Source organism: Oncorhynchus keta, unplaced genomic scaffold, assembly GCF_023373465.1.
Source record: "Oncorhynchus keta strain PuntledgeMale-10-30-2019 unplaced genomic scaffold, Oket_V2 Un_scaffold_1579_pilon_pilon, whole genome shotgun sequence".
In the NCBI taxonomy this organism is placed as follows: Eukaryota; Metazoa; Chordata; class Actinopteri; order Salmoniformes; family Salmonidae; genus Oncorhynchus; species Oncorhynchus keta.
In genome coordinates this window covers 963798-989975 of record NW_026290804.1, presented here as the reverse complement: position 1 = coordinate 989975, position 26178 = coordinate 963798, and the positions used below count along the sequence as shown (strand labels likewise).

The 26178-nt window shown below is 36.7% G+C and overlaps 1 protein-coding gene and 1 long non-coding RNA gene across 3 annotated transcripts in view; one reads left to right on the top strand and one right to left on the bottom strand.

The window, feature by feature from the left end:
- The window catches only part of bcl9l (bcl9 like), a 72062-nt gene extending 64205 nt beyond the window's left edge, over window positions 1-7857 (top strand). Inside the window, 2 exon segments of the mRNA XM_052514235.1 lie at window positions 5512-5766; window positions 6064-7857. Of these exon segments, the coding sequence (XP_052370195.1) occupies window positions 5512-5766; window positions 6064-7250 (1442 nt within the window). The 3' untranslated portion in view covers window positions 7251-7857.
- LOC127927622 (uncharacterized) lies at window positions 2509-3707 on the bottom strand. Of its 2 annotated transcripts, none has more exons than XR_008128215.1 (4): window positions 3647-3707; window positions 3257-3460; window positions 2900-3001; window positions 2509-2593 (listed from the first exon to the last, which is right to left on the bottom strand). It is a non-coding gene; the product is annotated as an uncharacterized LOC127927622 (long non-coding RNA). The 2 variants fall into 2 exon arrangements; XR_008128214.1 differs by having other exon boundaries at window positions 3596-3656.
- Window positions 7858-26178: the final 18321 nt, after the last annotated feature.

The following is a 26178-nucleotide window of genomic DNA, read 5'->3' as shown; positions in this document are numbered from 1 at the left end:
TTCTGGGAAGGCTTTCCACTAGATGTTGGAACATTGCTGCTATAACAGCCTCCACTCTTCTGGGAAGGCTTTCCACTAGATGCTGGAACATTGCTGCTATAACAGCCTCCACTCTTCTGGGAAGGCTTTCCACTAGATGCTGGAACATTGATGCTATAACAGCCTCCACTCTTCTGGGAAGGCTTTCCACTAGATGTTGGAACATTGCTGCTATAACAACCTCCACTCTACTGGGAAGGCTTTCCACTAGATGTTGGAACATTGCTGCTATAACAGCCTCCACTCTTCTGGGAAGACTTTCCACTAGATGTTGGAACATTGCTGCTATAACAGCCTCCACTCTTCTGGGAAGACTTTCCACTAGATGTTGGAACATTGCTGCTATAACAGCCTCCACTCTTCTGGGAAGACTTTCCACTAGATGTTGGAACATTGCTGCTATAACAGCCTCCACTCTTCTGGGAAGACTTTCCACTAGATGTTGGAACATTGCTGCTATAACAGCCTCCACTCTTCTGGGAAGACTTTCCACTAGATGTTGGAACATTGCTGCTATAACAGCCTCCACTCTTCTGGGAAGACTTTCCACTAGACGTAGGAACATTGCTGCTATAACAGCCTCCACTCTTCTGGGAAGACATTCCACTAGACGTAGGAACATTGCTGCTATAACAGCCTCCATTCTTCTGGGAAGGCAGAAGGCTTCTTGGAAAATTACTGAGGATAATAGCAGACCATATTGCCACTCCTAGTTGCCACATCTTCAATTTAAGCCTACTAGAGAGCGTGTGCCCTCAGGCCTGGAGGGAAGCTAAAGTCATTCCGCTACCTAAGAATAGTAAAGCCCCCTTTACTGGCTCAAATAGCCGACCAATCAACCTGTTATCAACCCTTAGTAAACTTCTGGAAAAAATGGTGTTTGACCAGATACAATGCTACTTTACAGTAAACAAATTGACAACATAATTTCAGCATGCTTATAGGGAAGGACACTCAACAAGCACAAAACTTATACAAATGAACGATGATTGTCTGAAAGAAATGACTCAACACTATATATATATATCAGTTACTACAGAGACTGAAATCACTGCAACACTGAACAGAGAGCTGCAGTTAGTTTCAGAATGGGTGGCAAGGAATAAGTTAGTCCTAAATATTTCTAAAACTAAAAGCATTGTATTTGGGACAAATCATTCACTAAACCTCAACTAAATCTTGTCATAAATAACATGGAAATTGAGCAAGTTGAGATGACTACACTGGTTGGAGTAACCCTAGATGGTGTAACCCTGGATGGTGTAACCCTGGATGGTGTAACCCTGGATGGAGTAACCCTGGATGGTGTAACCCTGGATGGTGTAACCCTGGATGGTGTAACCCTGGATGGAGTATCCCTGGATGGTGTAACCCTGGTTGGAGTAACCCTGGATGGAGTAACCCTGGATGGTGTAACCCTGGATGGAGTAACCCTGGATGGTGTAACCCTGGATGGTGTAACCCTGGATGGAGTAACCCTGGATGGAGTATCCCTGGATGGTGTAACCCTGGTTGGAGTAACCCTGGATGGAGTAACCCTGGATGGTGTAACCCTGGATGGAGTAACCCTGGATGGAGTAACCCTGGATGGAGTGACCCTGGATGGAGTGACCCTGGATGGAGTGACCCTGGATGGAGTATCCCTGGATGGAGTATCCCTGGATGGAGTATCCCTGGATGGAGTGACCCTGGATGGAGTGACCCTGGATGGAGTATCCCTGGATGGAGTGACCCTGGATGGAGTATCCCTGGATGGAGTGACCCTGGATGGAGTAACCCTGGATGGAGTATCCCTGGATGGAGTATCCCTGGATGGAGTGACCCTGGATGGAGTGACCCTGGATGGAGTGACCCTGGATGGAGTGACCCTGGATGGAGTGACCCTGGATGGAGTGACCCTGGATGAAGTAACCCTGGATGGAGTATCCCTGGATGGAGTAACCCTGGATGGAGTGACCCTGGATGAAGTAACCCTGGATGGAGTATCCCTGGATGGAGTGACCCTGGATGGAGTAACCCTGGATGGAGTATCCCTGGATGGAGTAACCCTGGATGGAGTAACCCTGGATGGAGTATCCCTGGATGGAGTATCCCTGGATGGAGTATCCCTGGATGGAGTGACCCTGGATGGAGTGACCCTGGATGGAGTGACCCTGGATGGAGTATCCCTGGATGGAGTATCCCTGGATGGAGTGACCCTGGATGGAGTGACCCTGGATGGAGTATCCCTGGATGGAGTATCCCTGGATGGAGTATCCCTGGATGGAGTATCCCTGGATGGAGTGACCCTGGATGGAGTGACCCTGGATGGAGTGACCCTGGATGGAGTGACCCTGGATGGAGTGACCCTGGATGGAGTAACCCTGGATTGTAAACGGTCCTGGTCAAAACATATTGATGCAACAGTAGCTAAGATGGGGAGAAGTCTGTCTATAATAAAGCACTGCTCTACCTTCTTAACAACACTATCAACAAGGCAGGTCCTACAGGCCCTAGTTTCTACCTTCTTAACAACACTATCAACAAGGCAGGTCCTATAGGCCCTAGTTTCTACCTTCTTAACAACACTATCAACAAGGCAGGTCCTACAGGCCCTAGTTTCTACCTTCTTAACAACACTATCAACAAGGTAGGTCCTACAGGCCCTAGTTTCTACCTTCTTAACAACACTATCAACAAGGCAGGTACTACAGGCACTAGTTTATACCTTCTTAACAGCACTATCAACAAGGCAGGTCCTACAGGCCCTAGTTTATACCTTCTTAACAGCACTATCAACAAGACAGGTCCTACAGGCCCTAGTTTCTACCTTCTTAACAACACTATCAACAAGGCAGGTCCTACAGGCCCTAGTTTCTACCTTCTTAACAACACTATCAACAAGACAGGTCCTACAGGCCCTAGTTTCTACCTTCTTAACAACACTATCAACAAGGTAGGTCCTACAGGCCCTAGTTTCTACCTTCTTAACAACACTATCAACAAGGCAGGTACTACAGGCACTAGTTTATACCTTCTTAACAGCACTATCAACAAGGCAGGTCCTACAGGCCCTAGTTTATACCTTCTTAACAGCACTATCAACAAGACAGGTCCTACAGGCCCTAGTTTCTACCTTCTTAACAACACTATCAACAAGGCAGGTCCTATAGGCCCTAGTTTCTACCTTCTTAACAACACTATCAACAAGACAGGTCCTACAGGCCCTAGTTTCTACCTTCTTAACAACACTATCAACAAGGTAGGTCCTACAGGCCCTAGTTTCTACCTTCTTAACAACACTATCAACAAGGCAGGTACTACAGGCACTAGTTTATACCTTCTTAACAGCACTATCAACAAGGCAGGTCCTACAGGCCCTAGTTTATACCTTCTTAACAGCACTATCAACAAGACAGGTCCTACAGGCCCTAGTTTCTACCTTCTGAACAACACTATCAACAAGGCAGGTCCTACAGGCCCTAGTTTCTACCTTCTTAACAACACTATCAACAAGGCAGGCCCTAGTTTCTACCTTCTTAACAACACTATCAACAAGGCAGGCCCTAGTTTCTACCTTCTTAACAACACTATCAACAAGGCAGGTCCTACAGGCCCTAGTTTCTACCTTCTTAACAACACTATCAACAAGGCAGGTCCTACAGGCCCTAGTTTCTACCTTCTTAACAACACTATCAACAAGGCAGGTCCTACAGGCCCTAGTTTTGTCCCACCTGGACTACTGTTCAGTCATGTGGTCAGGTGCCACAAAAAAGGACAGGAAAATTACGTTTGGCTCAGACCAGGGCAGCACGGCTGTCTCAGACCAGGGCAGCACGGCTGTCTCGGACCAGGGCAGCACGGCTGTCTCATAGCAGGGCATCACGGCTGTCTCAGAGCAGGGCATCACGGCTGTCTCACACCAGGGCAGCACGGCTGTCTCGGAGCAGGGCATCACGGCTGTCTCGGAGCAGGGCATCACGGCTGTCTCGGAGCAGGGCATCACGGCTGTCTCGGACCAGGGCAGCACGGCTGTCTCGGACCAGGGCAGCACGGCTGTCTCGGAGCAGGGCATCACGGCTGTCTCGGAGCAGGGCATCACGGCTGTCTCGGACCAGGGCAGCACGGCTGTCTCGGACCAGGGCAGCACGGCTGTCTCGGACCAGGGCAGCACGGCTGTCTCGGACCAGGGCAGCACGGCTGTCTCGGACCAGGGCAGCACGGCTGTCTCGGACAAGGGCAGCACGGCTGTCTCGGAACAGGGCAGCACGGCTGTCTCGGAACAGGGCAGCACGGCTGTCTCGGAAGGAACTAATGGGGATCCATAATAAACCCCAGGAAGAGTAGCTGCTGCCTTGGCAGGAACTAATGGGGATCCATAATAAACCCCAGGAAGAGCAGCTGCTGCCTTGGCAGGAACTAATGGGGATCCATAATAAACCACAGGAAGAGCAGCTGCTGCCTTGGCAGGAACTAATGGGGATCCATAATAAACCCCAGGAAGAGCAGCTGCTGCCTTGGCAGGAACTAATGGGGATCCATAATAAACCCCAGGAAGAGTAGCTGCTGCCTTGGCAGGAACTAATGGGGATCCATAATAAACCCCAGGGAGAGTAGCTGCTGCCTTGACAGGAACTAATGGGGATCCATAATAAACCACAGGAAGAGTAGCTGCTGCCTTGGCAGGAACTAATGGGGATCCATAATAAACCCCAGGGAGAGTAGCTGCTGCCTTGACAGGAACTAATGGGGATCCATAATAAACCCCAGGAAGAGTAGCTGCTGCCTTGGCAGGAACTAATGGGGATCCATAATAAACCCCAGGAAGAGTAGCTGCTGCCTTGACAGGAACTAATGGGGATCCATAATAAACCCCAGGAAGAGTAGCTGCTGTCTTGGCAGGAACTAATGGGGATCCATAATAAACCCCAGGAAGAGTAGCTGCTGCCTTGGCAGGAACTAATGGGGATCCATAATAAACCCCAGGAAGAGTAGCTGCTGCCTTGACAGGAACTAATGGGGATCCATAATAAACCCCAGGAAGAGCAGCTGCTGCCTTGGCAGGAACTAATGGGGATCCATAATAAACCCCAGGGAGAGTAGCTGCTGCCTTGACAGGAACTAATGGGGATCCATAATAAACCCCAGGAAGAGCAGCTGCTGCCTTGGCAGAAACTAATGGGGATCCATAATAAATACAAATACTAAACAGCTGTAATTAATGCTAAAGGTGTTTCTAACATGTATTCTAAATACGTATCTAATCAAGGTTCTTCCATTTTGACATTACAGAGCATTTTGTGTAGATCTTTTACAAAAAAGTTACAATTCAAACAATTTTAACAGAATTGTAACTTTAACAGAGTAAAATATTTTATCTACATTTTGCGTTGAAAACTAAATCGCTATTTTTTTAGATCTTTCTCTCTGTTTTTTTGGTGTTCTTGATTCTTTGATTGTTTGATTGATCTTAGTCTTGTCCATCCCTGATAGGACCATCACTACCCCCCAGGAGTTCTAACTCCACCCCTATCAGCCAGCCTGGTTCCATGGCTCCCAGCATGCCCTTCACCTCATCGCCAGACAACCCTCCTACTCAGAACCCACTCTCCCTCATTATGTCACAGATGTCCAAGTATGCCATGCCTAGCTCCACCCCACTCTACCACGACGCTATCAAGACCATTGCCACCTCCGATGACGAGATGATGCCAGATCGCCCTCTGCTGTCCGGAGTCAACATCGGAGGTACGCTGACCACTAGTCTTGGTCAAAGTCAAGACGGAACCCATATTTGATTAAATCTAACATTTTTGCATAACAATCTTTCTGTATTTCCATGATGTGTGAGAGAGCAAATAATATTTTACAAATATTTTATTTTAATTGTCTCTTAATACATATCAGATATAACATTTTGTGATAAAATTGGGCATGTTCATTTACCTGTTATTGTTATTCGCTGAATGGTCCTGTTTAGTAAATGGTGATGATCCTCTCTGTCTGTTTGTTTGTCACTGTCTCTGTCTCTCTGTCTACTATCAGGTAACCCAGGGAACCATCAGGGCTCTATGCTGCTGTCCCAGAGTTCCATTGGGCCCCACAGTGGCCAGCTGTCCCCCAACCCAATGGGCCTGAACGGTATGAACCCTGCCATGATGGGCGCCGGAGGGGGACCCCTGGACAGGATGGGGTACAGCTTGTCCCCAATGCACCCCCAAAACCAGATGGGAGGGTTCCCTCGCATGCAGCACCCCTCTCACGGAGGCCCCATGCACTCCCCTCTGGGCGGTATGCCCCCCCAGTTCTCCCAACAGAACCCAGAAGATGTTCTCCCCCCCCAGCAGCTGCAGCACATGCTCAGTAAGGGCATGTCCCACCCCCACCAGCGCGGCCCCCACCCCTCGGACTCCTTTTTGGGCCCCGACGGCCCCGACCTGAGTGACGTCATCCGAACGACCCACTCTGGCATCCCGGAGTTCGACCTGTCTCGTATCATCCCCTCCGACAAGCCCTCCTCCACCCTGCAGTATTTCCCCAAGGCAGAGGGCATGTCCGGGGTCCAGCAGGGCCAGGGGAACCACCCTAACCCCCACCAGGGCCAGCCTGGCTCCCAGGGCCCTGGCCCCCCTCCTCCACAGCTCCTGAAACAGCTCTCTGCCCCTGGCCCTCACAGCAATGCCCCCTCCTCCAACCCTCACATTGCTAACCTGCAGAACATGATGGCAGAACAGCAGCTGCCCCCCCACCCCTCCCACTGCGGGATGGGTAGACATGGTATGGCGGGGATGCCCCAGGGGGGATCCCGGGGAATGGGGGGTCCGGGTGGTCACATGATGCATCCTGGACACATGATGGGGAGGACAGGTATGGGGCCAGGCCCCACCCAGCAACAGCTTCAACAGCAGGCCATGATGGCGAACAGCCTCCTCCACGGCGGCCACCTTGGCCCCCAGCCCCACCCATCCATGATGTCTTCCCAACAACACAGCCTAATGGCCCAGCAGAACCTCATGCTGATGCAGGCTAAGCAGAGAAGTATGGGCCTCCCTGGGGACCCATTCGGCCAGCAGGGGGGATCCCTCATGTCCCCTCAGGGCCCCATGATGGGACCGGGCCCCCCACACCCCCAGGGTGGGATGATGGGCCCCGGCATGGGCCCTGGCTCCCAGGGGCCACTCAGACAGAGAGGTATGTCCCTGGACAGTCCCCTAGGCTACGGCCCTGGCTAACATGCCCTGCTGATCCTCCTGATCCAACAGCCTCCTGCTACATGTCTGTGGTCAAAATGGCCCCCTATTCACTACATAGTGTGTTTGGGATGCAGAATTACTGTAAAAACCTTCTTTTCAATAGGGTGTTTTTCCATTGTCTCATATGTTTTCATCAATGTTAATACTGTTATTGCTTCGAATGGTTAAACATCCATTGATAATCTTCATATTGTTTGGAGTAAAAACTGATTTGAAAAAAAATGAAATAATATTGAAGAGCTGTCATGACAAAGGTTTAATAAAGATATCTGAAGCCATTTTCTACCATGTCTGTAAAATATGGAACCTTTCACAGATGACTGTATTTGTTTTGGACGAGGTTTACGGTTGTGAGGCAAAGCCTATCGGTTTATATATGTTTGATATCATTGATTATTTTTCTCCTCCGGCTACCAAACTGGAATATATAAATATATATGATATATATATATATATATATATATCTGATATATATATATATATATAGTTGCTGTATATAAGATGCAATTTGTGATGATTGTTTGCAAATGTTCTGTATAACTGTGTTTTAATAGAAGTCAAAAAAATGAAAGAATACTGAACTCTATCATGTCATTGTGTTGGAGTCATTGACCTTTTATGCATTTTATCCTTCAGACAGCAGTTCATACTTCTCTTCTTCTAGACACAGTAGTTTATACTTTAGACACAGTAGTTTATACTCTAGACACAGTAGTTTATACTTCTAGACACAGTAGTTTATACTTCTAGACACAGTAGTTTATACTTCTAGACACAGTAGTTTATACTTCTAGACACAGTAGTTTATACTTCTAGACACAGTAGTTTATACTTCTAGACACAGTAGTTTATACTTCTATACACAGTAGTTTATACTCTAGACACAGTAGTTTATACTCTAGACACAGTAGTTTATACTCTAGACACAGTAGTTTATACTCTAGACACAGTAGTTTATACTCTAGACACAGTAGTTTATACTTCTAGACACAGTAGTTTATACTCTAGACACAGTAGTTTATACTCTAGACACAGTAGTTTATACTTTTGCTACAGTAGTTTATACTTCTGAACACAGTAGTTTATACTCTAGATATAGTAGTTAATACTTCTAAACACAGTAGTTTATTCTTCTCGGCACAGTAGTTTATACTTCTAGACACAGTAGTTTATACTTCTATACACAGTAGATTATACTTCTAGACACAGTAGTTTATACTTCTAGATATAGTAGTTAATACTCTAGATATAGTAGTTAATACCTATAGACACCGTAGTTTATAGTTCTAGACCCAGTAGTTTATACTTCTAGACACAGTAGTTTATACTTCTAGATAGAGTAGTTTATACTTCTAGACACAGTAGTTTATACTTCTAGACACAGTAGTTTATACTTTTGCTACAGTAGTTTATACTTCTAAACACAGTAGTTTATACTTTAGACACAGTAGTTTATACTTCGAGACCCAGTAGTTTATACTTCTAGACCCAGTAGTTTATACTTTAGACACAGTAGTTTATACTTCGAGACCCAGTAGTTTATACTCTAGACACAGTAGTGTATACTTCTAGATATAGTAGTTAATACTTCTAGACCCAGTAGTTTATGCTTTTATACACAGTAGTTTATACTTCTAGACCCAGTAGTTTATACTCTAGACACAGTAGTTTATACTTCTAGACACAGTAGTTTATACTTTAGACACAGTAGTTTATACTTCTAGACACAGTAGTTTATACTTTCTAGACCCAGTAGTTTATACTTCTAGACCAGTAGTTTATACTTCAGACCCAGTAGTTTATACTTCTAGACACAGTAGTTTATACTTCTAGACACAGTAGTTTATACTTCTAAACACAGTAGTTTATACTTCTAGATATAGTAGTTAATACTTCTAAACACAGTAGTTTATTCTTCTCGGCACAGTAGTTTATACTTCTAGATATAGTAGTTTATACTTCTAGACACAGTAGTTTATTCTTCTAGACACAGTAGTTTATACTTCTAGAGTTTATAGTAGTTTTATACTTTAGACACAGTAGTTTATACTTATAGACACCGTAGTTTATAGTTCTAGACACAGTAGTTTATACTTCACAGAGACACAGTAGTTTATACTTCTAGACACAGTAGTTTATACTTCTAGACACAGTAGTTTATACTTCTAGACACAGTAGTTTATACTTCTAGACACAGTAGTTTATGCTCTAGACACAGTAGTTTATACTTCTAGATATAGTAGTTAATACCTATAGACACAGTAGTTTATACGTAATTTATACTTCTAGACCCAGTAGTTTATACTTCTAGATATAGTAGTTAATACTTCTAAACACAGTAGTTTATACTTCTAGACACAGTAGTTTATTCTTCTAGACCCAGTAGTTTATACTTTAGACACAGTAGTTTATACTTCTAGACACAGTAGTTTATACTTCAGAAACAGTAGTTTATTTATACTTCTCGGCACAGTAGTTTATACTTCTAGACACAGTAGTTTATACTCTAGATTTAGTAGTTAATACTTCTAAACACAGTAGTTTATACTTTCGACACAGTAGTTTATACTTCTAGATATAGTAGTTTATACTTCTAGACACAGTAGTTTATACTTCTAGACACAGTAGTTTATACTTCTAGACACAGTAGTTTATACTTCGAGACACAGTAGTTTATACTTCTAGACACAGTAGTTTATACTTCTAGACACAGTAGTTTATACTTCTAGACACAGTAGTTTATACTTCTAGACACAGTAGTTTATGCTCTAGACACAGTAGTTTATACTTCTAGATATAGTAGTTAATACCTATAGACACCGTAATTTATACTTCTAGACACAGTAGTTTATACTTCTAGATATAGTAGTTAATACTTCTAAACACAGTATTTTATACTCCTAGACACAGTAGTTTATTCTTCTAGACCCAGTAGTTTATACTTTAGACACAGTAGTTTATACTTCTAGACACAGTAGTTTATACTTCAGAAACAGTAGTTTATACTTCCCGGCACAGTAGTATATACTTCTAGACACAGTAGTTTATACTCTAGATTTAGTAGTTAATACTTCTAAACACGGTAGTTTATACTTTCGACACAGTAGTTTATACTTCTAGATATAGTAGTTTGTACTTCTAGACACAGTAGTTTATTCTTCTAGACACAGTAGTTTATACTTCTAGACACAGTAGTTTATACTTCTAAACACAGTAGTTTATACTTTAGACACAGTAGTTTATACTTCTATACACAGTAGTTTATACTTCTAGACCCAGTAGTTTATACTTCTAGACCCAGTAGTTTATACTCTAGACACAGTAGTTTATACTTCTAGACACAGTAGTTTATACTTCTAGACACAGTAGATTATACTTTAAACACAGTAGTTCATACTTTAGACCCAGTAGTTTATACTTCTAGACACAGTAGTTTATACTTCTAGACACAGTAGTTTATACTTCTAGACACAGTAGTTTATACTTTTGCTACAGTAGTTTATACTTCTAAACACAGTAGTTTATACTTTAGACACAGTAGTTTATACTTCGAGACCCAGTAGTTTATACTTCTAGACCCAGTAGTTTATACTTTAGACACAGTAGTTTATACTTCGAGACCCAGTAGTTTATACTCTAGACACAGTAGTGTATACTTCTAGATATAGTAGTTAATACTTCTAGACCCAGTAGTTTATGCTTTTATACACAGTAGTTTATACTTCTAGACCCAGTAGTTTATACTCTAGACACAGTCGTTTATACTTCTAGACACAGTAGTTTATACTTCTATACACAGTAGATTATACTTTAAACACAGTAGTTCATACTTTAGACCCAGTAGTTTATACTTCTAGACACAGTAGTTTATACTTCTAGACACAGTAGTTTATACTTCTAGACACAGTAGTTTATACTTCTAGACACAGTAGTTTATACTTTTGCTACAGTAGTTTATACTTCTAAACACAGTAGTTTATACTTTAGACACAGTAGTTTATACTTCGAGACCCAGTAGTTTATACTTCTAGACCCAGTAGTTTATACTTTAGACACAGTAGTTTATACTTCTAGACCCAGTAGTTTATACTTCTAGACACAGTAGTTTATACTTCTAGATATAGTAGTTAATACTTCTAAACACAGTATTTTATACTCCTAGACACAGTAGTTTATTCTTCTAGACCCAGTAGTTTATACTTCTAGACACAGTAGTTTATACTTCTAGACACAGTAGTTTATACTTCTAGACACAGTAGTTTATACTTCTAGACACAGTAGTTTATACTTTTGCTACAGTAGTTTATACTTCTAAACACAGTAGTTTATACTTTAGACACAGTAGTTTATACTTCGAGACCCAGTAGTTTATACTTCTAGACCCAGTAGTTTATACTTTAGACACAGTAGTTTATACTTCTAGACCCAGTAGTTTATACTTCTAGACACAGTAGTTTATACTTCTAGATATAGTAGTTAATACTTCTAAACACAGTATTTTATACTCCTAGACACAGTAGTTTATTCTTCTAGACCCAGTAGTTTATACTTTAGACACAGTAGTTTATACTTCTAGACACAGTAGTTTATACTTCAGAAACAGTAGTTTATACTTCTCGGCACAGTAGTATATACTTCTAGACACAGTAGTTTATACTCTAGATTTAGTAGTTAATACTTCTAAACACGGTAGTTTATACTTTCGACACAGTAGTTTATACTTCTAGATATAGTAGTTTGTACTTCTAGACACAGTAGTTTATTCTTCTAGACACAGTAGTTTATACTTCTAGACACAGTAGTTTATACTTCTAAACACAGTAGTTTATACTTTAGACACAGTAGTTTATACTTCTATACACAGTAGTTTATACTTCTAGACCCAGTAGTTTATACTTCTAGACCCAGTAGTTTATACTCTAGACACAGTAGTTTATACTTCTAGACACAGTAGTTTATACTTCTATACACAGTAGATTATACTTTAAACACAGTAGTTCATACTTCTAGACACAGTAGTTTATACTTCTAGACCCAGTAGTTTATACTTCTAGACACAGTAGTTTATACTTCAGAAACAGTAGTTTATACTTCTAGACCCAGTAGTTTATACTTCTAGACACAGTAGTTTATACTTCTAGACACAGTAGTTTATACTTCTAGACACAGTAGTTTATACTTCTAGATATAGTAGTTAATACTCTAGATATAGTAGTTAATACCTATAGACACCGTAGTTTATACTTCTAGACCCAGTAGTTTATACTTCTAGACACAGTAGTTTATACTTCTAGACCCAGTAGTTTATACTTCTAGACACAGTAGTTTATACTTCAGAAACAGTAGTTTATACTTCTAGACCCAGTAGTTTATACTTCTAGACACAGTAGTTTATACTTTAAACACAGTAGTTTATACTTCTCGGCACAGTAGTTTATACTTCTAGACACAAGTTTATTCTTGTAGACACAGTAGTTTATACTTCTAAACACAGTAGTTTATACTCTAGATATAGTAGTTAATACTTCTAAACATTGTAGTTTATACTTTAGACACAGTAGTTTATACTTCTAGATATAGTAGTTAATACTTCTCGACCCAGTAGTTTATACTTCTTGACCCAGTAGTTTATACTTCTAGACCAAGTAGTTTATTCTTGTAGACACGGTAGTTTATACTTCTAAACACAGTAGTTTATACTTCTAGACCCTGTAGTTTATTCTTGTAGACACAGTAGTTTATACTTCTAGACCCAGTAGTTTATACTTCTAGACCCAGTAGTTTATACTTCTAGACCCAGTAGTTTATACTTCTAGACACAGTAGTTTATACTTCTAGACACAGTAGTTTATACTTCTATACACAGTAGATTATACTTCTAGACACAGTAGTTTATACTTCTAGATATAGTAGTTAATACTCTAGATATAGTAGTTAATACCTATAGACACCGTAGTTTATAGTTCTAGACCCAGTAGTTTATTCTTGTAGACACAGTAGTTTATACTTCTAGACCCAGTAGTTTATACTTCTAGACACAGTAGTTTATACTTTAAACACAGTAGTTTATACTTCTCGGCACAGTAGTTTATACTTCTAGACACAGAAGTTTATTCTTGAAGACACAGTAGTTTATACTTCTAAACACAGTAGTTTATACTCTAGATATAGTAGTTAATACTTCTAAACACTGTAGTTTATACTTTAGACACAGTAGTTTATACTTCTAGATATAGTAGTTAATACTTCTCGACCCAGTAGTTTATACTTCTAGACCCAGTAGTTTATACTTTAGACACAGTAGGTTATACTTCTAGACACAGTAGTTTATACTTCTAGACCCAGTAGTTTATACTTCTAGACACAGTAGTTTATACTTCTAGACCCAGTAGTTTATACTTCTAGACCCAGTAGTTTATACTTCTAGACACAGTAGTTTATACTTCAGACACAGTAGTTTATACTTCTAGACACAGTAGTTTATACTTCTAGATAGAGTAGTTAATACTTCTAAACACAGTAGTTTATACTTCTAGACACAGTAGTTTATACTTCTAGACACAGTAGTTTATACTTTTGCTACAGTAGTTTATACTTCTAAACACAGTAGTTTATACTTTAGACACAGTAGTTTATACTTCGAGACCCAGTAGTTTATACTTCTAGACCCAGTAGTTTATACTTTAGACACAGTAGTTTATACTTCGAGACCCAGTAGTTTATACTCTAGACACAGTAGTGTATACTTCTAGATGTAGTAGTTAATACTTCTAGACCCAGTAGTTTATGCTTTTATACACAGTAGTTTATACTTCTAGACCCAGTAGTTTATACTCTAGACACAGTAGTTTATACTTCTAGACACAGTAGTTTATACTTTAGACACAGTAGTTTATACTTCTAGACACAGTAGTTTATACTTCTAGACCCAGTAGTTTATACTTCTAGACCCAGTAGTTTATACTTCTAGACACAGTAGTTTATACTTCTAAACACAGTAGTTTATACTCTATATATAGTAGTTAATACTTCTAAACACAGTAGTTTATTCTTCTCGGCACAGTAGTTTATACTTCTAGACACAGTAGTTTATACTTCTATACACAGTAGATTATACTTCTAGACACAGTAGTTTATACTTCTAGATATAGTAGTTAATACTCTAGATAGAGTAGTTAATACTTCTAAACACAGTAGTTTATACTTCTAGACACAGTAGTTTATACTTCTAGACACAGTAGTTTATACTTCTAAACACAGTAGTTTATAGTTTAGACACAGTAGTTTATACTTCGAGACCCAGTAGTTTATACTTCTAGACCCAGTAGTTTATACTTTAGACACAGTAGTTTATACTTGAGACCCAGTAGTTTATACTCTAGACACAGTAGTGTATACTTCTAGATATAGTAGTTAATACTTCTAGACCCAGTAGTTTATGCTTTTATACACAGTAGTTTATACTTCTAGACCCAGTAGTTTATACTCTAGACACAGTAGTTTATACTTCTAGACACAGTAGTTTATACTTTAGACACAGTAGTTTATACTTCTAGACACAGTAGTTTATACTTCTAGACCCAGTAGTTTATACTTCTAGACCCAGTAGTTTATACTTCAAGACCCAGTAGTTTATACTTCTAGACCCAGTAGTTTATGCTTTTATACACTGTAGTTTATACTTCTAAACACAGTAGTTTATACTTCTAAACACAGTAGTTTATACTTCTAGATATAGTAGTTAATACTTCTAAACACAGTAATTTATTCTTCTCGGCACAGTAGTTTATACTTCTAGATATAGTAGTTTATACTTCTAGACACAGTAGTTTATTCTTCTAGACACAGTAGTTTATACTTCTATACACAGTAGTTTATACTTCTAGACCCAGTAGTTTATACTTTAGACACAGTAGTTTATACTTGAGACACAGTAGTTTATACTTCGAGACACAGTAGTTTATACTTCTAGACACAGTAGTTTATACTTCTAGACACAGTAGTTTATACTTCTAGACACAGTAGTTTATACTTCTAGACACAGTAGTTTATGCTCTAGACACAGTAGTTTATACTTCTAGATATAGTAGTTAATACCTATAGACACCGTAATTTATACTTCTAGACCCAGTAGTTTATACTTCTAGATATAGTAGTTAATACTTCTAAACACAGTATTTTATACTTCTAGACACAGTAGTTTATTCTTCTAGACCCAGTAGTTTATACTTTAGACACAGTAGTTTATACTTCTAGACACAGTAGTTTATACTTCAGAAACAGTAGTTTATACTTCTCGGCACAGTAGTTTATACTTCTAGACACAGTAGTTTATACTCTAGATTTAGTAGTTAATACTTCTAAACACGGTAGTTTATACTTTCGACACAGTAGTTTATACTTCTAGATATAGTAGTTTATACTTCTAGACACAGTAGTTTATACTTCTAAACACAGTAGTTTATACTCTATATATAGTAGTTAATACTTCTAAACACAGTAGTTTATTCTTCTCGGCACAGTAGTTTATACTTCTAGACACAGTAGTTTATACTTCTATACACAGTAGATTATACTTCTAGACACAGTAGTTTATACTTCTAGATATAGTAGTTAATACTCTAGATAGAGTAGTTAATACTTCTAAACACAGTAGTTTATACTTCTAGACACAGTAGTTTATACTTCTAGACACAGTAGTTTATACTTCTAAACACAGTAGTTTATAGTTTAGACACAGTAGTTTATACTTCGAGACCCAGTAGTTTATACTTCTAGACCCAGTAGTTTATACTTTAGACACAGTAGTTTATACTTCGAGACCCAGTAGTTTATACTCTAGACACAGTAGTGTATACTTCTAGATATAGTAGTTAATACTTCTAGACCCAGTAGTTTATGCTTTTATACACAGTAGTTTATACTTCTAGACCCAGTAGTTTATACTCTAGACACAGTAGTTTATACTTCTAGACACAGTAGTTTATACTTTAGACACAGTAGTTTATACTTCTAGACACAGTAGTTTATACTTCTAGACCCAGTAGTTTATACTTCTAGACCCAGTAGTTTATACTTCAAGACCCAGTAGTTTATACTTCTAGACCCAGTAGTTTATGCTTTTATACACAGTAGTTTATACTTCTAGACACAGTAGTTTATACTTCTAGACACAGTAGTTTATACTTCTAGACACAGTAGATTATACTTTAAACACAGTAGTTCATACTTTAGACCCAGTAGTTTATACTTCTAGACACAGTAGTTTATACTTCTAGACACAGTAGTTTATACTTCTAGACACAGTAGTTTATACTTCTAGACACAGTAGTTTATACTTTTGCTACAGTAGTTTATACTTCTAAACACAGTAGTTTATACTTTAGACACAGTAGTTTATGCTTTTATACACAGTAGTTTATACTTCTAGACCCAGTAGTTTATACTCTAGACACAGTAGTTTATACTTCTAGACACAGTAGTTTATACTTTAGACACAGTAGTTTATACTTCTAGACACAGTAGTTTATACTTCTAGACCCAGTAGTTTATACTTCTAGACCCAGTAGTTTATACTTCAAGACCCAGTAGTTTATACTTCTAGACCCAGTAGTTTATGCTTTTATACACAGTAGTTTATACTTCTAGACACAGTAGTTTATACTTCTAAACACAGTAGTTTATACTTCTAGATATAGTAGTTAATACTTCTAAACACAGTAATTTATTCTTCTCGGCACAGTAGTTTATACTTCTAGATATAGTAGTTTATACTTCTAGACACAGTAGTTTATTCTTCTAGACACAGTAGTTTATACTTCTATACACAGTAGTTTATACTTCTAGACCCAGTAGTTTATACTTTAGACACAGTAGTTTATACTTCGAGACACAGTAGTTTATACTTCGAGACACAGTAGTTTATACTTCTAGACACAGTAGTTTATACTTCTAGACACAGTAGTTTATACTTCTAGACACAGTAGTTTATACTTCTAGACACAGTAGTTTATGCTCTAGACACAGTAGTTTATACTTCTAGATATAGTAGTTAATACCTATAGACACCGTAATTTATACTTCTAGACCCAGTAGTTTATACTTCTACATATAGTAGTTAATACTTCTAAACACAGTATTTTATACTTCTAGACACAGTAGTTTATTCTTCTAGACCCAGTAGTTTATACTTTAGACACAGTAGTTTATACTTCTAGACACAGTAGTTTATACTTCAGAAACAGTAGTTTATACTTCTCGGCACAGTAGTTTATACTTCTAGACACAGTAGTTTATACTCTAGATTTAGTAGTTAATACTTCTAAACACGGTAGTTTATACTTTCGACACAGTAGTTTATACTTCTAGATATAGTAGTTTATACTTCTAGACACAGTAGTTTATACTTCTAGACACAGTAGTTTATACTTCTAGACACAGTAGTTTATACTTCGAGACACAGTAGTTTATACTTCTAGACACAGTAGTTTATACTTCTAGACACAGTAGTTTATACTTCTAGACACAGTAGTTTATACTTCTAGACACAGTAGTTTATGCTCTAGACACAGTAGTTTATACTTCTAGATATAGTAGTTAATACCTATAGACACCGTAATTTATACTTCTAGACCCAGTAGTTTATACTTCTAGACACAGTAGTTTATACTTCTAGATATAGTAGTTAATACTTCTAAACACAGTATTTTATACTCCTAGACACAGTAGTTTATTCTTCTAGACCGAGTAGTTTATTCTTCTAGACCGAGTAGTTTATACTTTAGACACAGTAGTTTATACTTCTAGACACAGTAGTTTATACTTCAGAAACAGTAGTTTATACTTCTCGGCACAGTAGTATATACTTCTAGACACAGTAGTTTATACTCTAGATTTAGTAGTTAATACTTCTAAACACGGTAGTTTATACTTTCGACACAGTAGTTTATACTTCTAGATATAGTAGTTTGTACTTCTAGACACAGTAGTTTATTCTTCTAGACACAGTAGTTTATACTTCTAGACACAGTAGTTTATACTTCTAAACACAGTAGTTTATACTTTAGACACAGTAGTTTATACTTCTATACACAGTAGTTTATACTTCTAGACCCAGTAGTTTATACTTCTAGACCCAGTAGTTTATACTCTAGACACAGTAGTTTATACTTCTAGACACAGTAGTTTATACTTCTAGACACAGTAGATTATACTTTAAACACAGTAGTTCATACTTTAGACCCAGTAGTTTATACTTCTAGACACAGTAGTTTATACTTCTAGACACAGTAGTTTATACTTCTAGACACAGTAGTTTATACTTCTAGACACAGTAGTTTATACTTTTGCTACAGTAGTTTATACTTCTAAACACAGTAGTTTATACTTTAGACACAGTAGTTTATACTTCTAGACACAGTAGTTTATACTTCTATACACAGTAGATTATACTTCTAGACACAGTAGTTTATACTTCTAGATATAGTAGTTAATACTCTAGATAGAGTAGTTAATACTTCTAAACACAGTAGTTTATACTTCTAGACACAGTAGTTTATACTTCTAGACACAGTAGTTTATACTTCTAAACACAGTAGTTTATAGTTTAGACACAGTAGTTTATACTTCGAGACCCAGTAGTTTATACTTCTAGACCCAGTAGTTTATACTTTAGACACAGTAGTTTATACTTCGAGACCCAGTAGTTTATACTCTAGACACAGTAGTGTATACTTCTAGATATAGTAGTTAATACTTCTAGACCCAGTAGTTTATGCTTTTATACACAGTAGTTTATACTTCTAGACCCAGTAGTTTATACTCTAGACACAGTAGTTTATACTTCTAGACACAGTAGTTTATACTTTAGACACAGTAGTTTATACTTCTAGACACAGTAGTTTATACTTCTAGACCCAGTAGTTTATACTTCTAGACCCAGTAGTTTATACTTCAAGACCCAGTATTTTATACTTCTAGACCCAGTAGGTTATGCTTTTATACACAGTAGTTTATACTTCTAGACACAGTAGTTTATACTTCTAAACACAGTAGTTTATACTTCTAGATATAGTAGTTAATACTTCTAAACACAGTAATTTATTCTTCTCTGCACAGTAGTTTATACTTCTAGATATAGTAGTTTATACTTCTAGACACAGTAGTTTATTCTTCTAGACACAGTAGTTTATACTTCTATACACGGTAGTTTATACTTCTAGACCCAGTAGTTTATACTTTAGACACAGTAGTTTATACTTCGAGACACAGTAGTTTATACTTCGAGACACAGTAGTTTATACTTCTAGACACAGTAGTTTATACTTCTAGACACAGTAGTTTATACTTCTAGACACAGTAGTTTATACTTCTAGACACAGTAGTTTATGCTCTAGACACAGTAGTTTATACTTCTAGATATAGTAGTTAATACCTATAGACACCGTAATTTATACTTCTAGACCCAGTAGTTTATACTTCTAGATATAGTAGTTAATACTTCTAAACACAGTATTTTATACTTCTAGACACAGTAGTTTATTCTTCTAGACCCAGTAGTTTATACTTTAGACACAGTAGTTTATACTTCTAGACACAGTAGTTTATACTTCAGAAACAGTAGTTTATACTTCTCGGCACAGTAGTTTATACTTCTAGACACAGTAGTTTATACTCTAGATTTAGTAGTTAATACTTCTAAACACGGTAGTTTATACTTTCGACACAGTAGTTTATACTTCTAGATATAGTAGTTTATACTTCTAGACACAGTAGTTTATACTTCTAGACACAGTAGTTTATACTTCTAGACACAGTAGTTTATACTTCGAGACACAGTAGTTTATACTTCTAGACACAGTAGTTTATACTTCTAGACACAGTAGTTTATACTTCTAGACACAGTAGTTTATACTTCTAGACACAGTAGTTTATGCTCTAGACACAGTAGTTTATACTTCTAGATATAGTAGTTAATACCTATAGGCACCGTAATTTATACTTCTAGACCCAGTAGTTTATACTTCTAGACACAGTAGTTTATACTTCTAGATATAGTAGTTAATACTTCTAAACACAGTATTTTATACTCCTAGACACAGTAGTTTATTCTTCTAGACCGAGTAGTTTATTCTTCTAGACCGAGTAGTTTATACTTTAGACACAGTAGTTTATACTTCTAGACACAGTAGTTTATACTTCAGAAACAGTAGTTTATACTTCTCGGCACAGTAGTATATACTTCTAGACACAGTAGTTTATACTCTAGATTTAGTAGTTAATACTTCTAAACACGGTAGTTTATACTTTCGACACAGTAGTTTATACTTCTAGATATAGTAGTTTGTACTTCTAGACACAGTAGTTTATTCTTCTAGACACAGTAGTTTATACTTCTAGACACAGTAGTTTATACTTCTAAACACAGTAGTTTATACTTTAGACACAGTAGTTTATACTTCTATACACAGTAGTTTATACTTCTAGACCCAGTAGTTTATACTTCTAGACCCAGTAGTTTATACTCTAGACACAGTAGTTTATACTTCTAGACACAGTAGTTTATACTTCTAGACACAGTAGATTATACTTTAAACACAGTAGTTCATACTTTAGACCCAGTAGTTTATACTTCTAGACACAGTAGTTTATACTTCTAGACACAGTAGTTTATACTTCTAGACACAGTAGTTTATACTTCTAGACACAGTAGTTTATACTTTTGCTACAGTAGTTTATACTTCTAAACACAGTAGTTTATACTTTAGACACAGTAGTTTATACTTCTAGACACAGTAGTTTATACTTCTATACACAGTAGATTATACTTCTAGACACAGTAGTTTATACTTCTAGATATAGTAGTTAATACTCTAGATAGAGTAGTTAATACTTCTAAACACAGTAGTTTATACTTCTAGACACAGTAGTTTATACTTCTAGACACAGTAGTTTATACTTCTAAACACAGTAGTTTATAGTTTAGACACAGTAGTTTATACTTTGAGACCCAGTAGTTTATACTTCTAGACCCAGTAGTTTATACTTTAGACACAGTAGTTTATACTTCGAGACCCAGTAGTTTATACTCTAGACACAGTAGTGTATACTTCTAGATATAGTAGTTAATACTTCTAGACCCAGTAGTTTATGCTTTTATACACAGTAGTTTATACTTCTAGACCCAGTAGTTTATACTTTAGACACAGTAGTTTATACTTCGAGACACAGTAGTTTATACTTCGAGACACAGTAGTTTATACTTCTAGACACAGTAGTTTATACTTCTAGACACAGTAGTTTATACTTCTAGACACAGTAGTTTATACTTCTAGACACAGTAGTTTATGCTCTAGACACAGTAGTTTATACTTCTAGATATAGTAGTTAATACCTATAGACACCGTAATTTATACTTCTAGACCCAGTAGTTTATACTTCTAGATATAGTAGTTAATACTTCTAAACACAGTATTTTATACTTCTAGACACAGTAGTTTATTCTTCTAGACCCAGTAGTTTATACTTTAGACACAGTAGTTTATACTTCTAGACACAGTAGTTTATACTTCAGAAACAGTAGTTTATACTTCTCGGCACAGTAGTTTATACTTCTAGACACAGTAGTTTATACTCTAGATTTAGTAGTTAATACTTCTAAACACGGTAGTTTATACTTTCGACACAGTAGTTTATACTTCTAGATATAGTAGTTTATACTTCTAGACACAGTAGTTTATACTTCTAGACACAGTAGTTTATACTTCTAGACACAGTAGTTTATACTTCGAGACACAGTAGTTTATACTTCTAGACACAGTAGTTTATACTTCTAGACACAGTAGTTTATACTTCTAGACACAGTAGTTTATACTTCTAGACACAGTAGTTTATGCTCTAGACACAGTAGTTTATACTTCTAGATATAGTAGTTAATACCTATAGACACCGTAATTTATACTTCTAGACCCAGTAGTTTATACTTCTAGACACAGTAGTTTATACTTCTAGATATAGTAGTTAATACTTCTAAACACAGTATTTTATACTCCTAGACACAGTAGTTTATTCTTCTAGACCGAGTAGTTTATTCTTCTAGACCGAGTAGTTTATACTTTAGACACAGTAGTTTATACTTCTAGACACAGTAGTTTATACTTCAGAAACAGTAGTTTATACTTCTCGGCACAGTAGTATATACTTCTAGACACAGTAGTTTATACTCTAGATTTAGTAGTTAATACTTCTAAACACGGTAGTTTATACTTTCGACACAGTAGTTTATACTTCTAGATATAGTAGTTTGTACTTCTAGACACAGTAGTTTATTCTTCTAGACACAGTAGTTTATACTTCTAGACACAGTAGTTTATACTTCTAAACACAGTAGTTTATACTTTAGACACAGTAGTTTATACTTCTATACACAGTAGTTTATACTTCTAGACCCAGTAGTTTATACTTCTAGACCCAGTAGTTTATACTCTAGACACAGTAGTTTATACTTCTAGACACAGTAGTTTATACTTCTAGACACAGTAGATTATACTTTAAACACAGTAGTTCATACTTTAGACCCAGTAGTTTATACTTCTAGACACAGTAGTTTATACTTCTAGACACAGTAGTTTATACTTCTAGACACAGTAGTTTATACTTCTAGACACAGTAGTTTATACTTTTGCTACAGTAGTTTATACTTCTAAACACAGTAGTTTATACTTTAGACACAGTAGTTTATACTTCTAGACACAGTAGTTTATACTTCTATACACAGTAGATTATACTTCTAGACACAGTAGTTTATACTTCTAGATATAGTAGTTAATACTCTAGATAGAGTAGTTAATACTTCTAAACACAGTAGTTTATACTTCTAGACACAGTAGTTTATACTTCTAGACACAGTAGTTTATACTTCTAAACACAGTAGTTTATAGTTTAGACACAGTAGTTTATACTTCGAGACCCAGTAGTTTATACTTCTAGACCCAGTAGTTTATACTTTAGACACAGTAGTTTATACTTCGAGACCCAGTAGTTTATACTCTAGACACAGTAGTGTATACTTCTAGATATAGTAGTTAATACTTCTAGACCCAGTAGTTTATGCTTTTATACACAGTAGTTTATACTTCTAGACCCAGTAGTTTATACTCTAGACACAGTAGTTTATACTTCTAGACACAGTAGTTTATACTTTAGACACAGTAGTTTATACTTCTAGACACAGTAGTTTATACTTCTAGACCCAGTAGTTTATACTTCTAGACCCAGTAGTTTATACTTCAAGACCCAGTAGTTTATACTTCTAGACCCAGTAGTTTATGCTTTTATACACAGTAGTTTATACTTCTAGACACAGTAGTTTATACTTCTAAACACAGTAGTTTATACTTCTAGATATAGTAGTTAATACTTCTAAACACAGTAATTTATTCTTCTCGGCACAGTAGTTTATACTTCTAGATATAGTAGTTTATACTTCTAGACACAGTAGTTTATTCTTCTAGACACAGTAGTTTATACTTCTAAACACAGTAGTTTATACTTCTAGATATAGTAGTTAATACTTCTAAACACAGTAATTTATTCTTCTCGGCACAGTAGTTTATACTTCTAGATATAGTAGTTTATACTTCTAGACACAGTAGTTTATTCTTCTAGACACAGTAGTTTATACTTCTATACACGGTAGTTTATACTTCTAGACCCAGTAGTTTATACTTTAGACACAGTAGTTTATACTTCGAGACACAGTAGTTTATACTTCGAGACACAGTAGTTTATACTTCTAGACACAGTAGTTTATACTTCTAGACACAGTAGTTTATACTTCTAGACACAGTAGTTTATACTTCTAAACACAGTAGTTTATACTTTAGACACAGTAGTTTATACTTCTATACACAGTAGTTTATACTTCTAGACCCAGTAGTTTATACTTCTAGACCCAGTAGTTTATACTCTAGACACAGTAGTTTATACTTCTAGACACAGTAGTTTATACTTCTAGACACAGTAGATTATACTTTAAACACAGTAGTTCATACTTTAGACCCAGTAGTTTATACTTCTAGACACAGTAGTTTATACTTCTAGACCCTGTAGTTTATTCTTGTAGACACAGTAGTTTATACTTCTAGACCCAGTAGTTTATACTTCTAGACCCAGTAGTTTATACTTCTAGACCCAGTAGTTTATACTTCTAGACACAGTAGTTTATACTTCTAGACACAGTAGTTTATACTTCTATACACAGTAGATTATACTTCTAGACACAGTAGTTTATACTTCTAGATATAGTAGTTAATACTCTAGATATAGTAGTTAATACCTATAGACACCATAGTTTATAGTTCTAGACCCAGTAGTTTATTCTTGTAGACACAGTAGTTTATACTTCTAGACCCAGTAGTTTATACTTCTAGACACAGTAGTTTATACTTTAAACACAGTAGTTTATACTTCTCGGCACAGTAGTTTATACTTCTAGACACAGAAGTTTATTCTTGAAGACACAGTAGTTTATACTCTAGATATAGTAGTTAATACTTCTAAACACTGTAGTTTATACTTTAGACACAGTAGTTTATACTTCTAGATATAGTAGTTAATACTTCTCGACCCAGTAGTTTATACTTCTAGACCAAGTAGTTTATTCTTGTAGACACAGTAGTTTATACTTCTAAACACAGTAGTTTATACTTCGAGACACAGTAGTTTATACTTCTAGACCCAGTAGTTTATACTTTAGACACAGTAGGTTATACTTCTAGACACAGTAGTTTATACTTCTAGACCCAGTAGTTTATACTTCTAGACACAGTAGTTTATACTTCTAGACCCAGTAGTTTATACTTCTAGACCCAGTAGTTTATACTTCTAGACACAGTAGTTTATACTTCAGACACAGTAGTTTATACTTCTAGACAAAGTAGTTTATACTTCTAGATATAGTAGTTAATACTCTAGATATAGTAGTTAAACTTCTAAACACAGTAGTTTATACTTCTAGATATAGTAGTTAATACTTCTCGACCCAGTAGTTTATACTTCTAGACCAAGTAGTTTATTCTTGTAGACACAGTAGTTTATACTTCTAAACACAGTAGTTTATACTTCGAGACACAGTAGTTTATACTTCTAGACACAGTAGTTTATACTTCTAGACCCAGTAGTTTATACTTTAGACACAGTAGGTTATACTTCTAGACACAGTAGTTTATACTTCTAGACCCAGTAGTTTATACTTCTAGACACAGTAGTTTATACTTCTAGACCCAGTAGTTTATACTTCTAGACACAGTAGTTTATACTTCTAGACACAGTAGTTTATACTTCAGACACAGTAGTTTATACTTCTAGATATAGTAGTTAATACTCTAGATATAGTAGTTAATACTTCTAAACACTGTAGTTTATACTTCTAGATATAGTAGTTAATACTCTAGATATAGTAGTTAATACCTATAGACACCGTAGTTTATACTTCTAGACCCAGTAGTTTATACTTCTAGACCCAGTAGTTTATACTCTAGACACAGTAGTTTATACTTCTAGACACACTAGTTTATACTTCTATACACAGTAGTTTATACTTCTAGACACAGTAGTTTATACTTTAGACACAGTAGTTTATACTTCTAGACACAGTAGTTTATACTTCTAGACACAGTAGTTTATACTTCTAGACACAGTAGTTTATACTTCTAGACACAGTAGTTTATACTTCTAGACACAGTAGTTTATACTTCTAGACCCAGTAGTTTATACTTCTAGACACAGTAGTTTATACTTCTAGACCCAGTAGTTTATACTTCTAGAACCAGTAGTTTATACTTTTATACACAGTAGTCACCAATCTGATGAGTCGTAGGGGGATAAAGATTAGCTGGTGTGAACAACA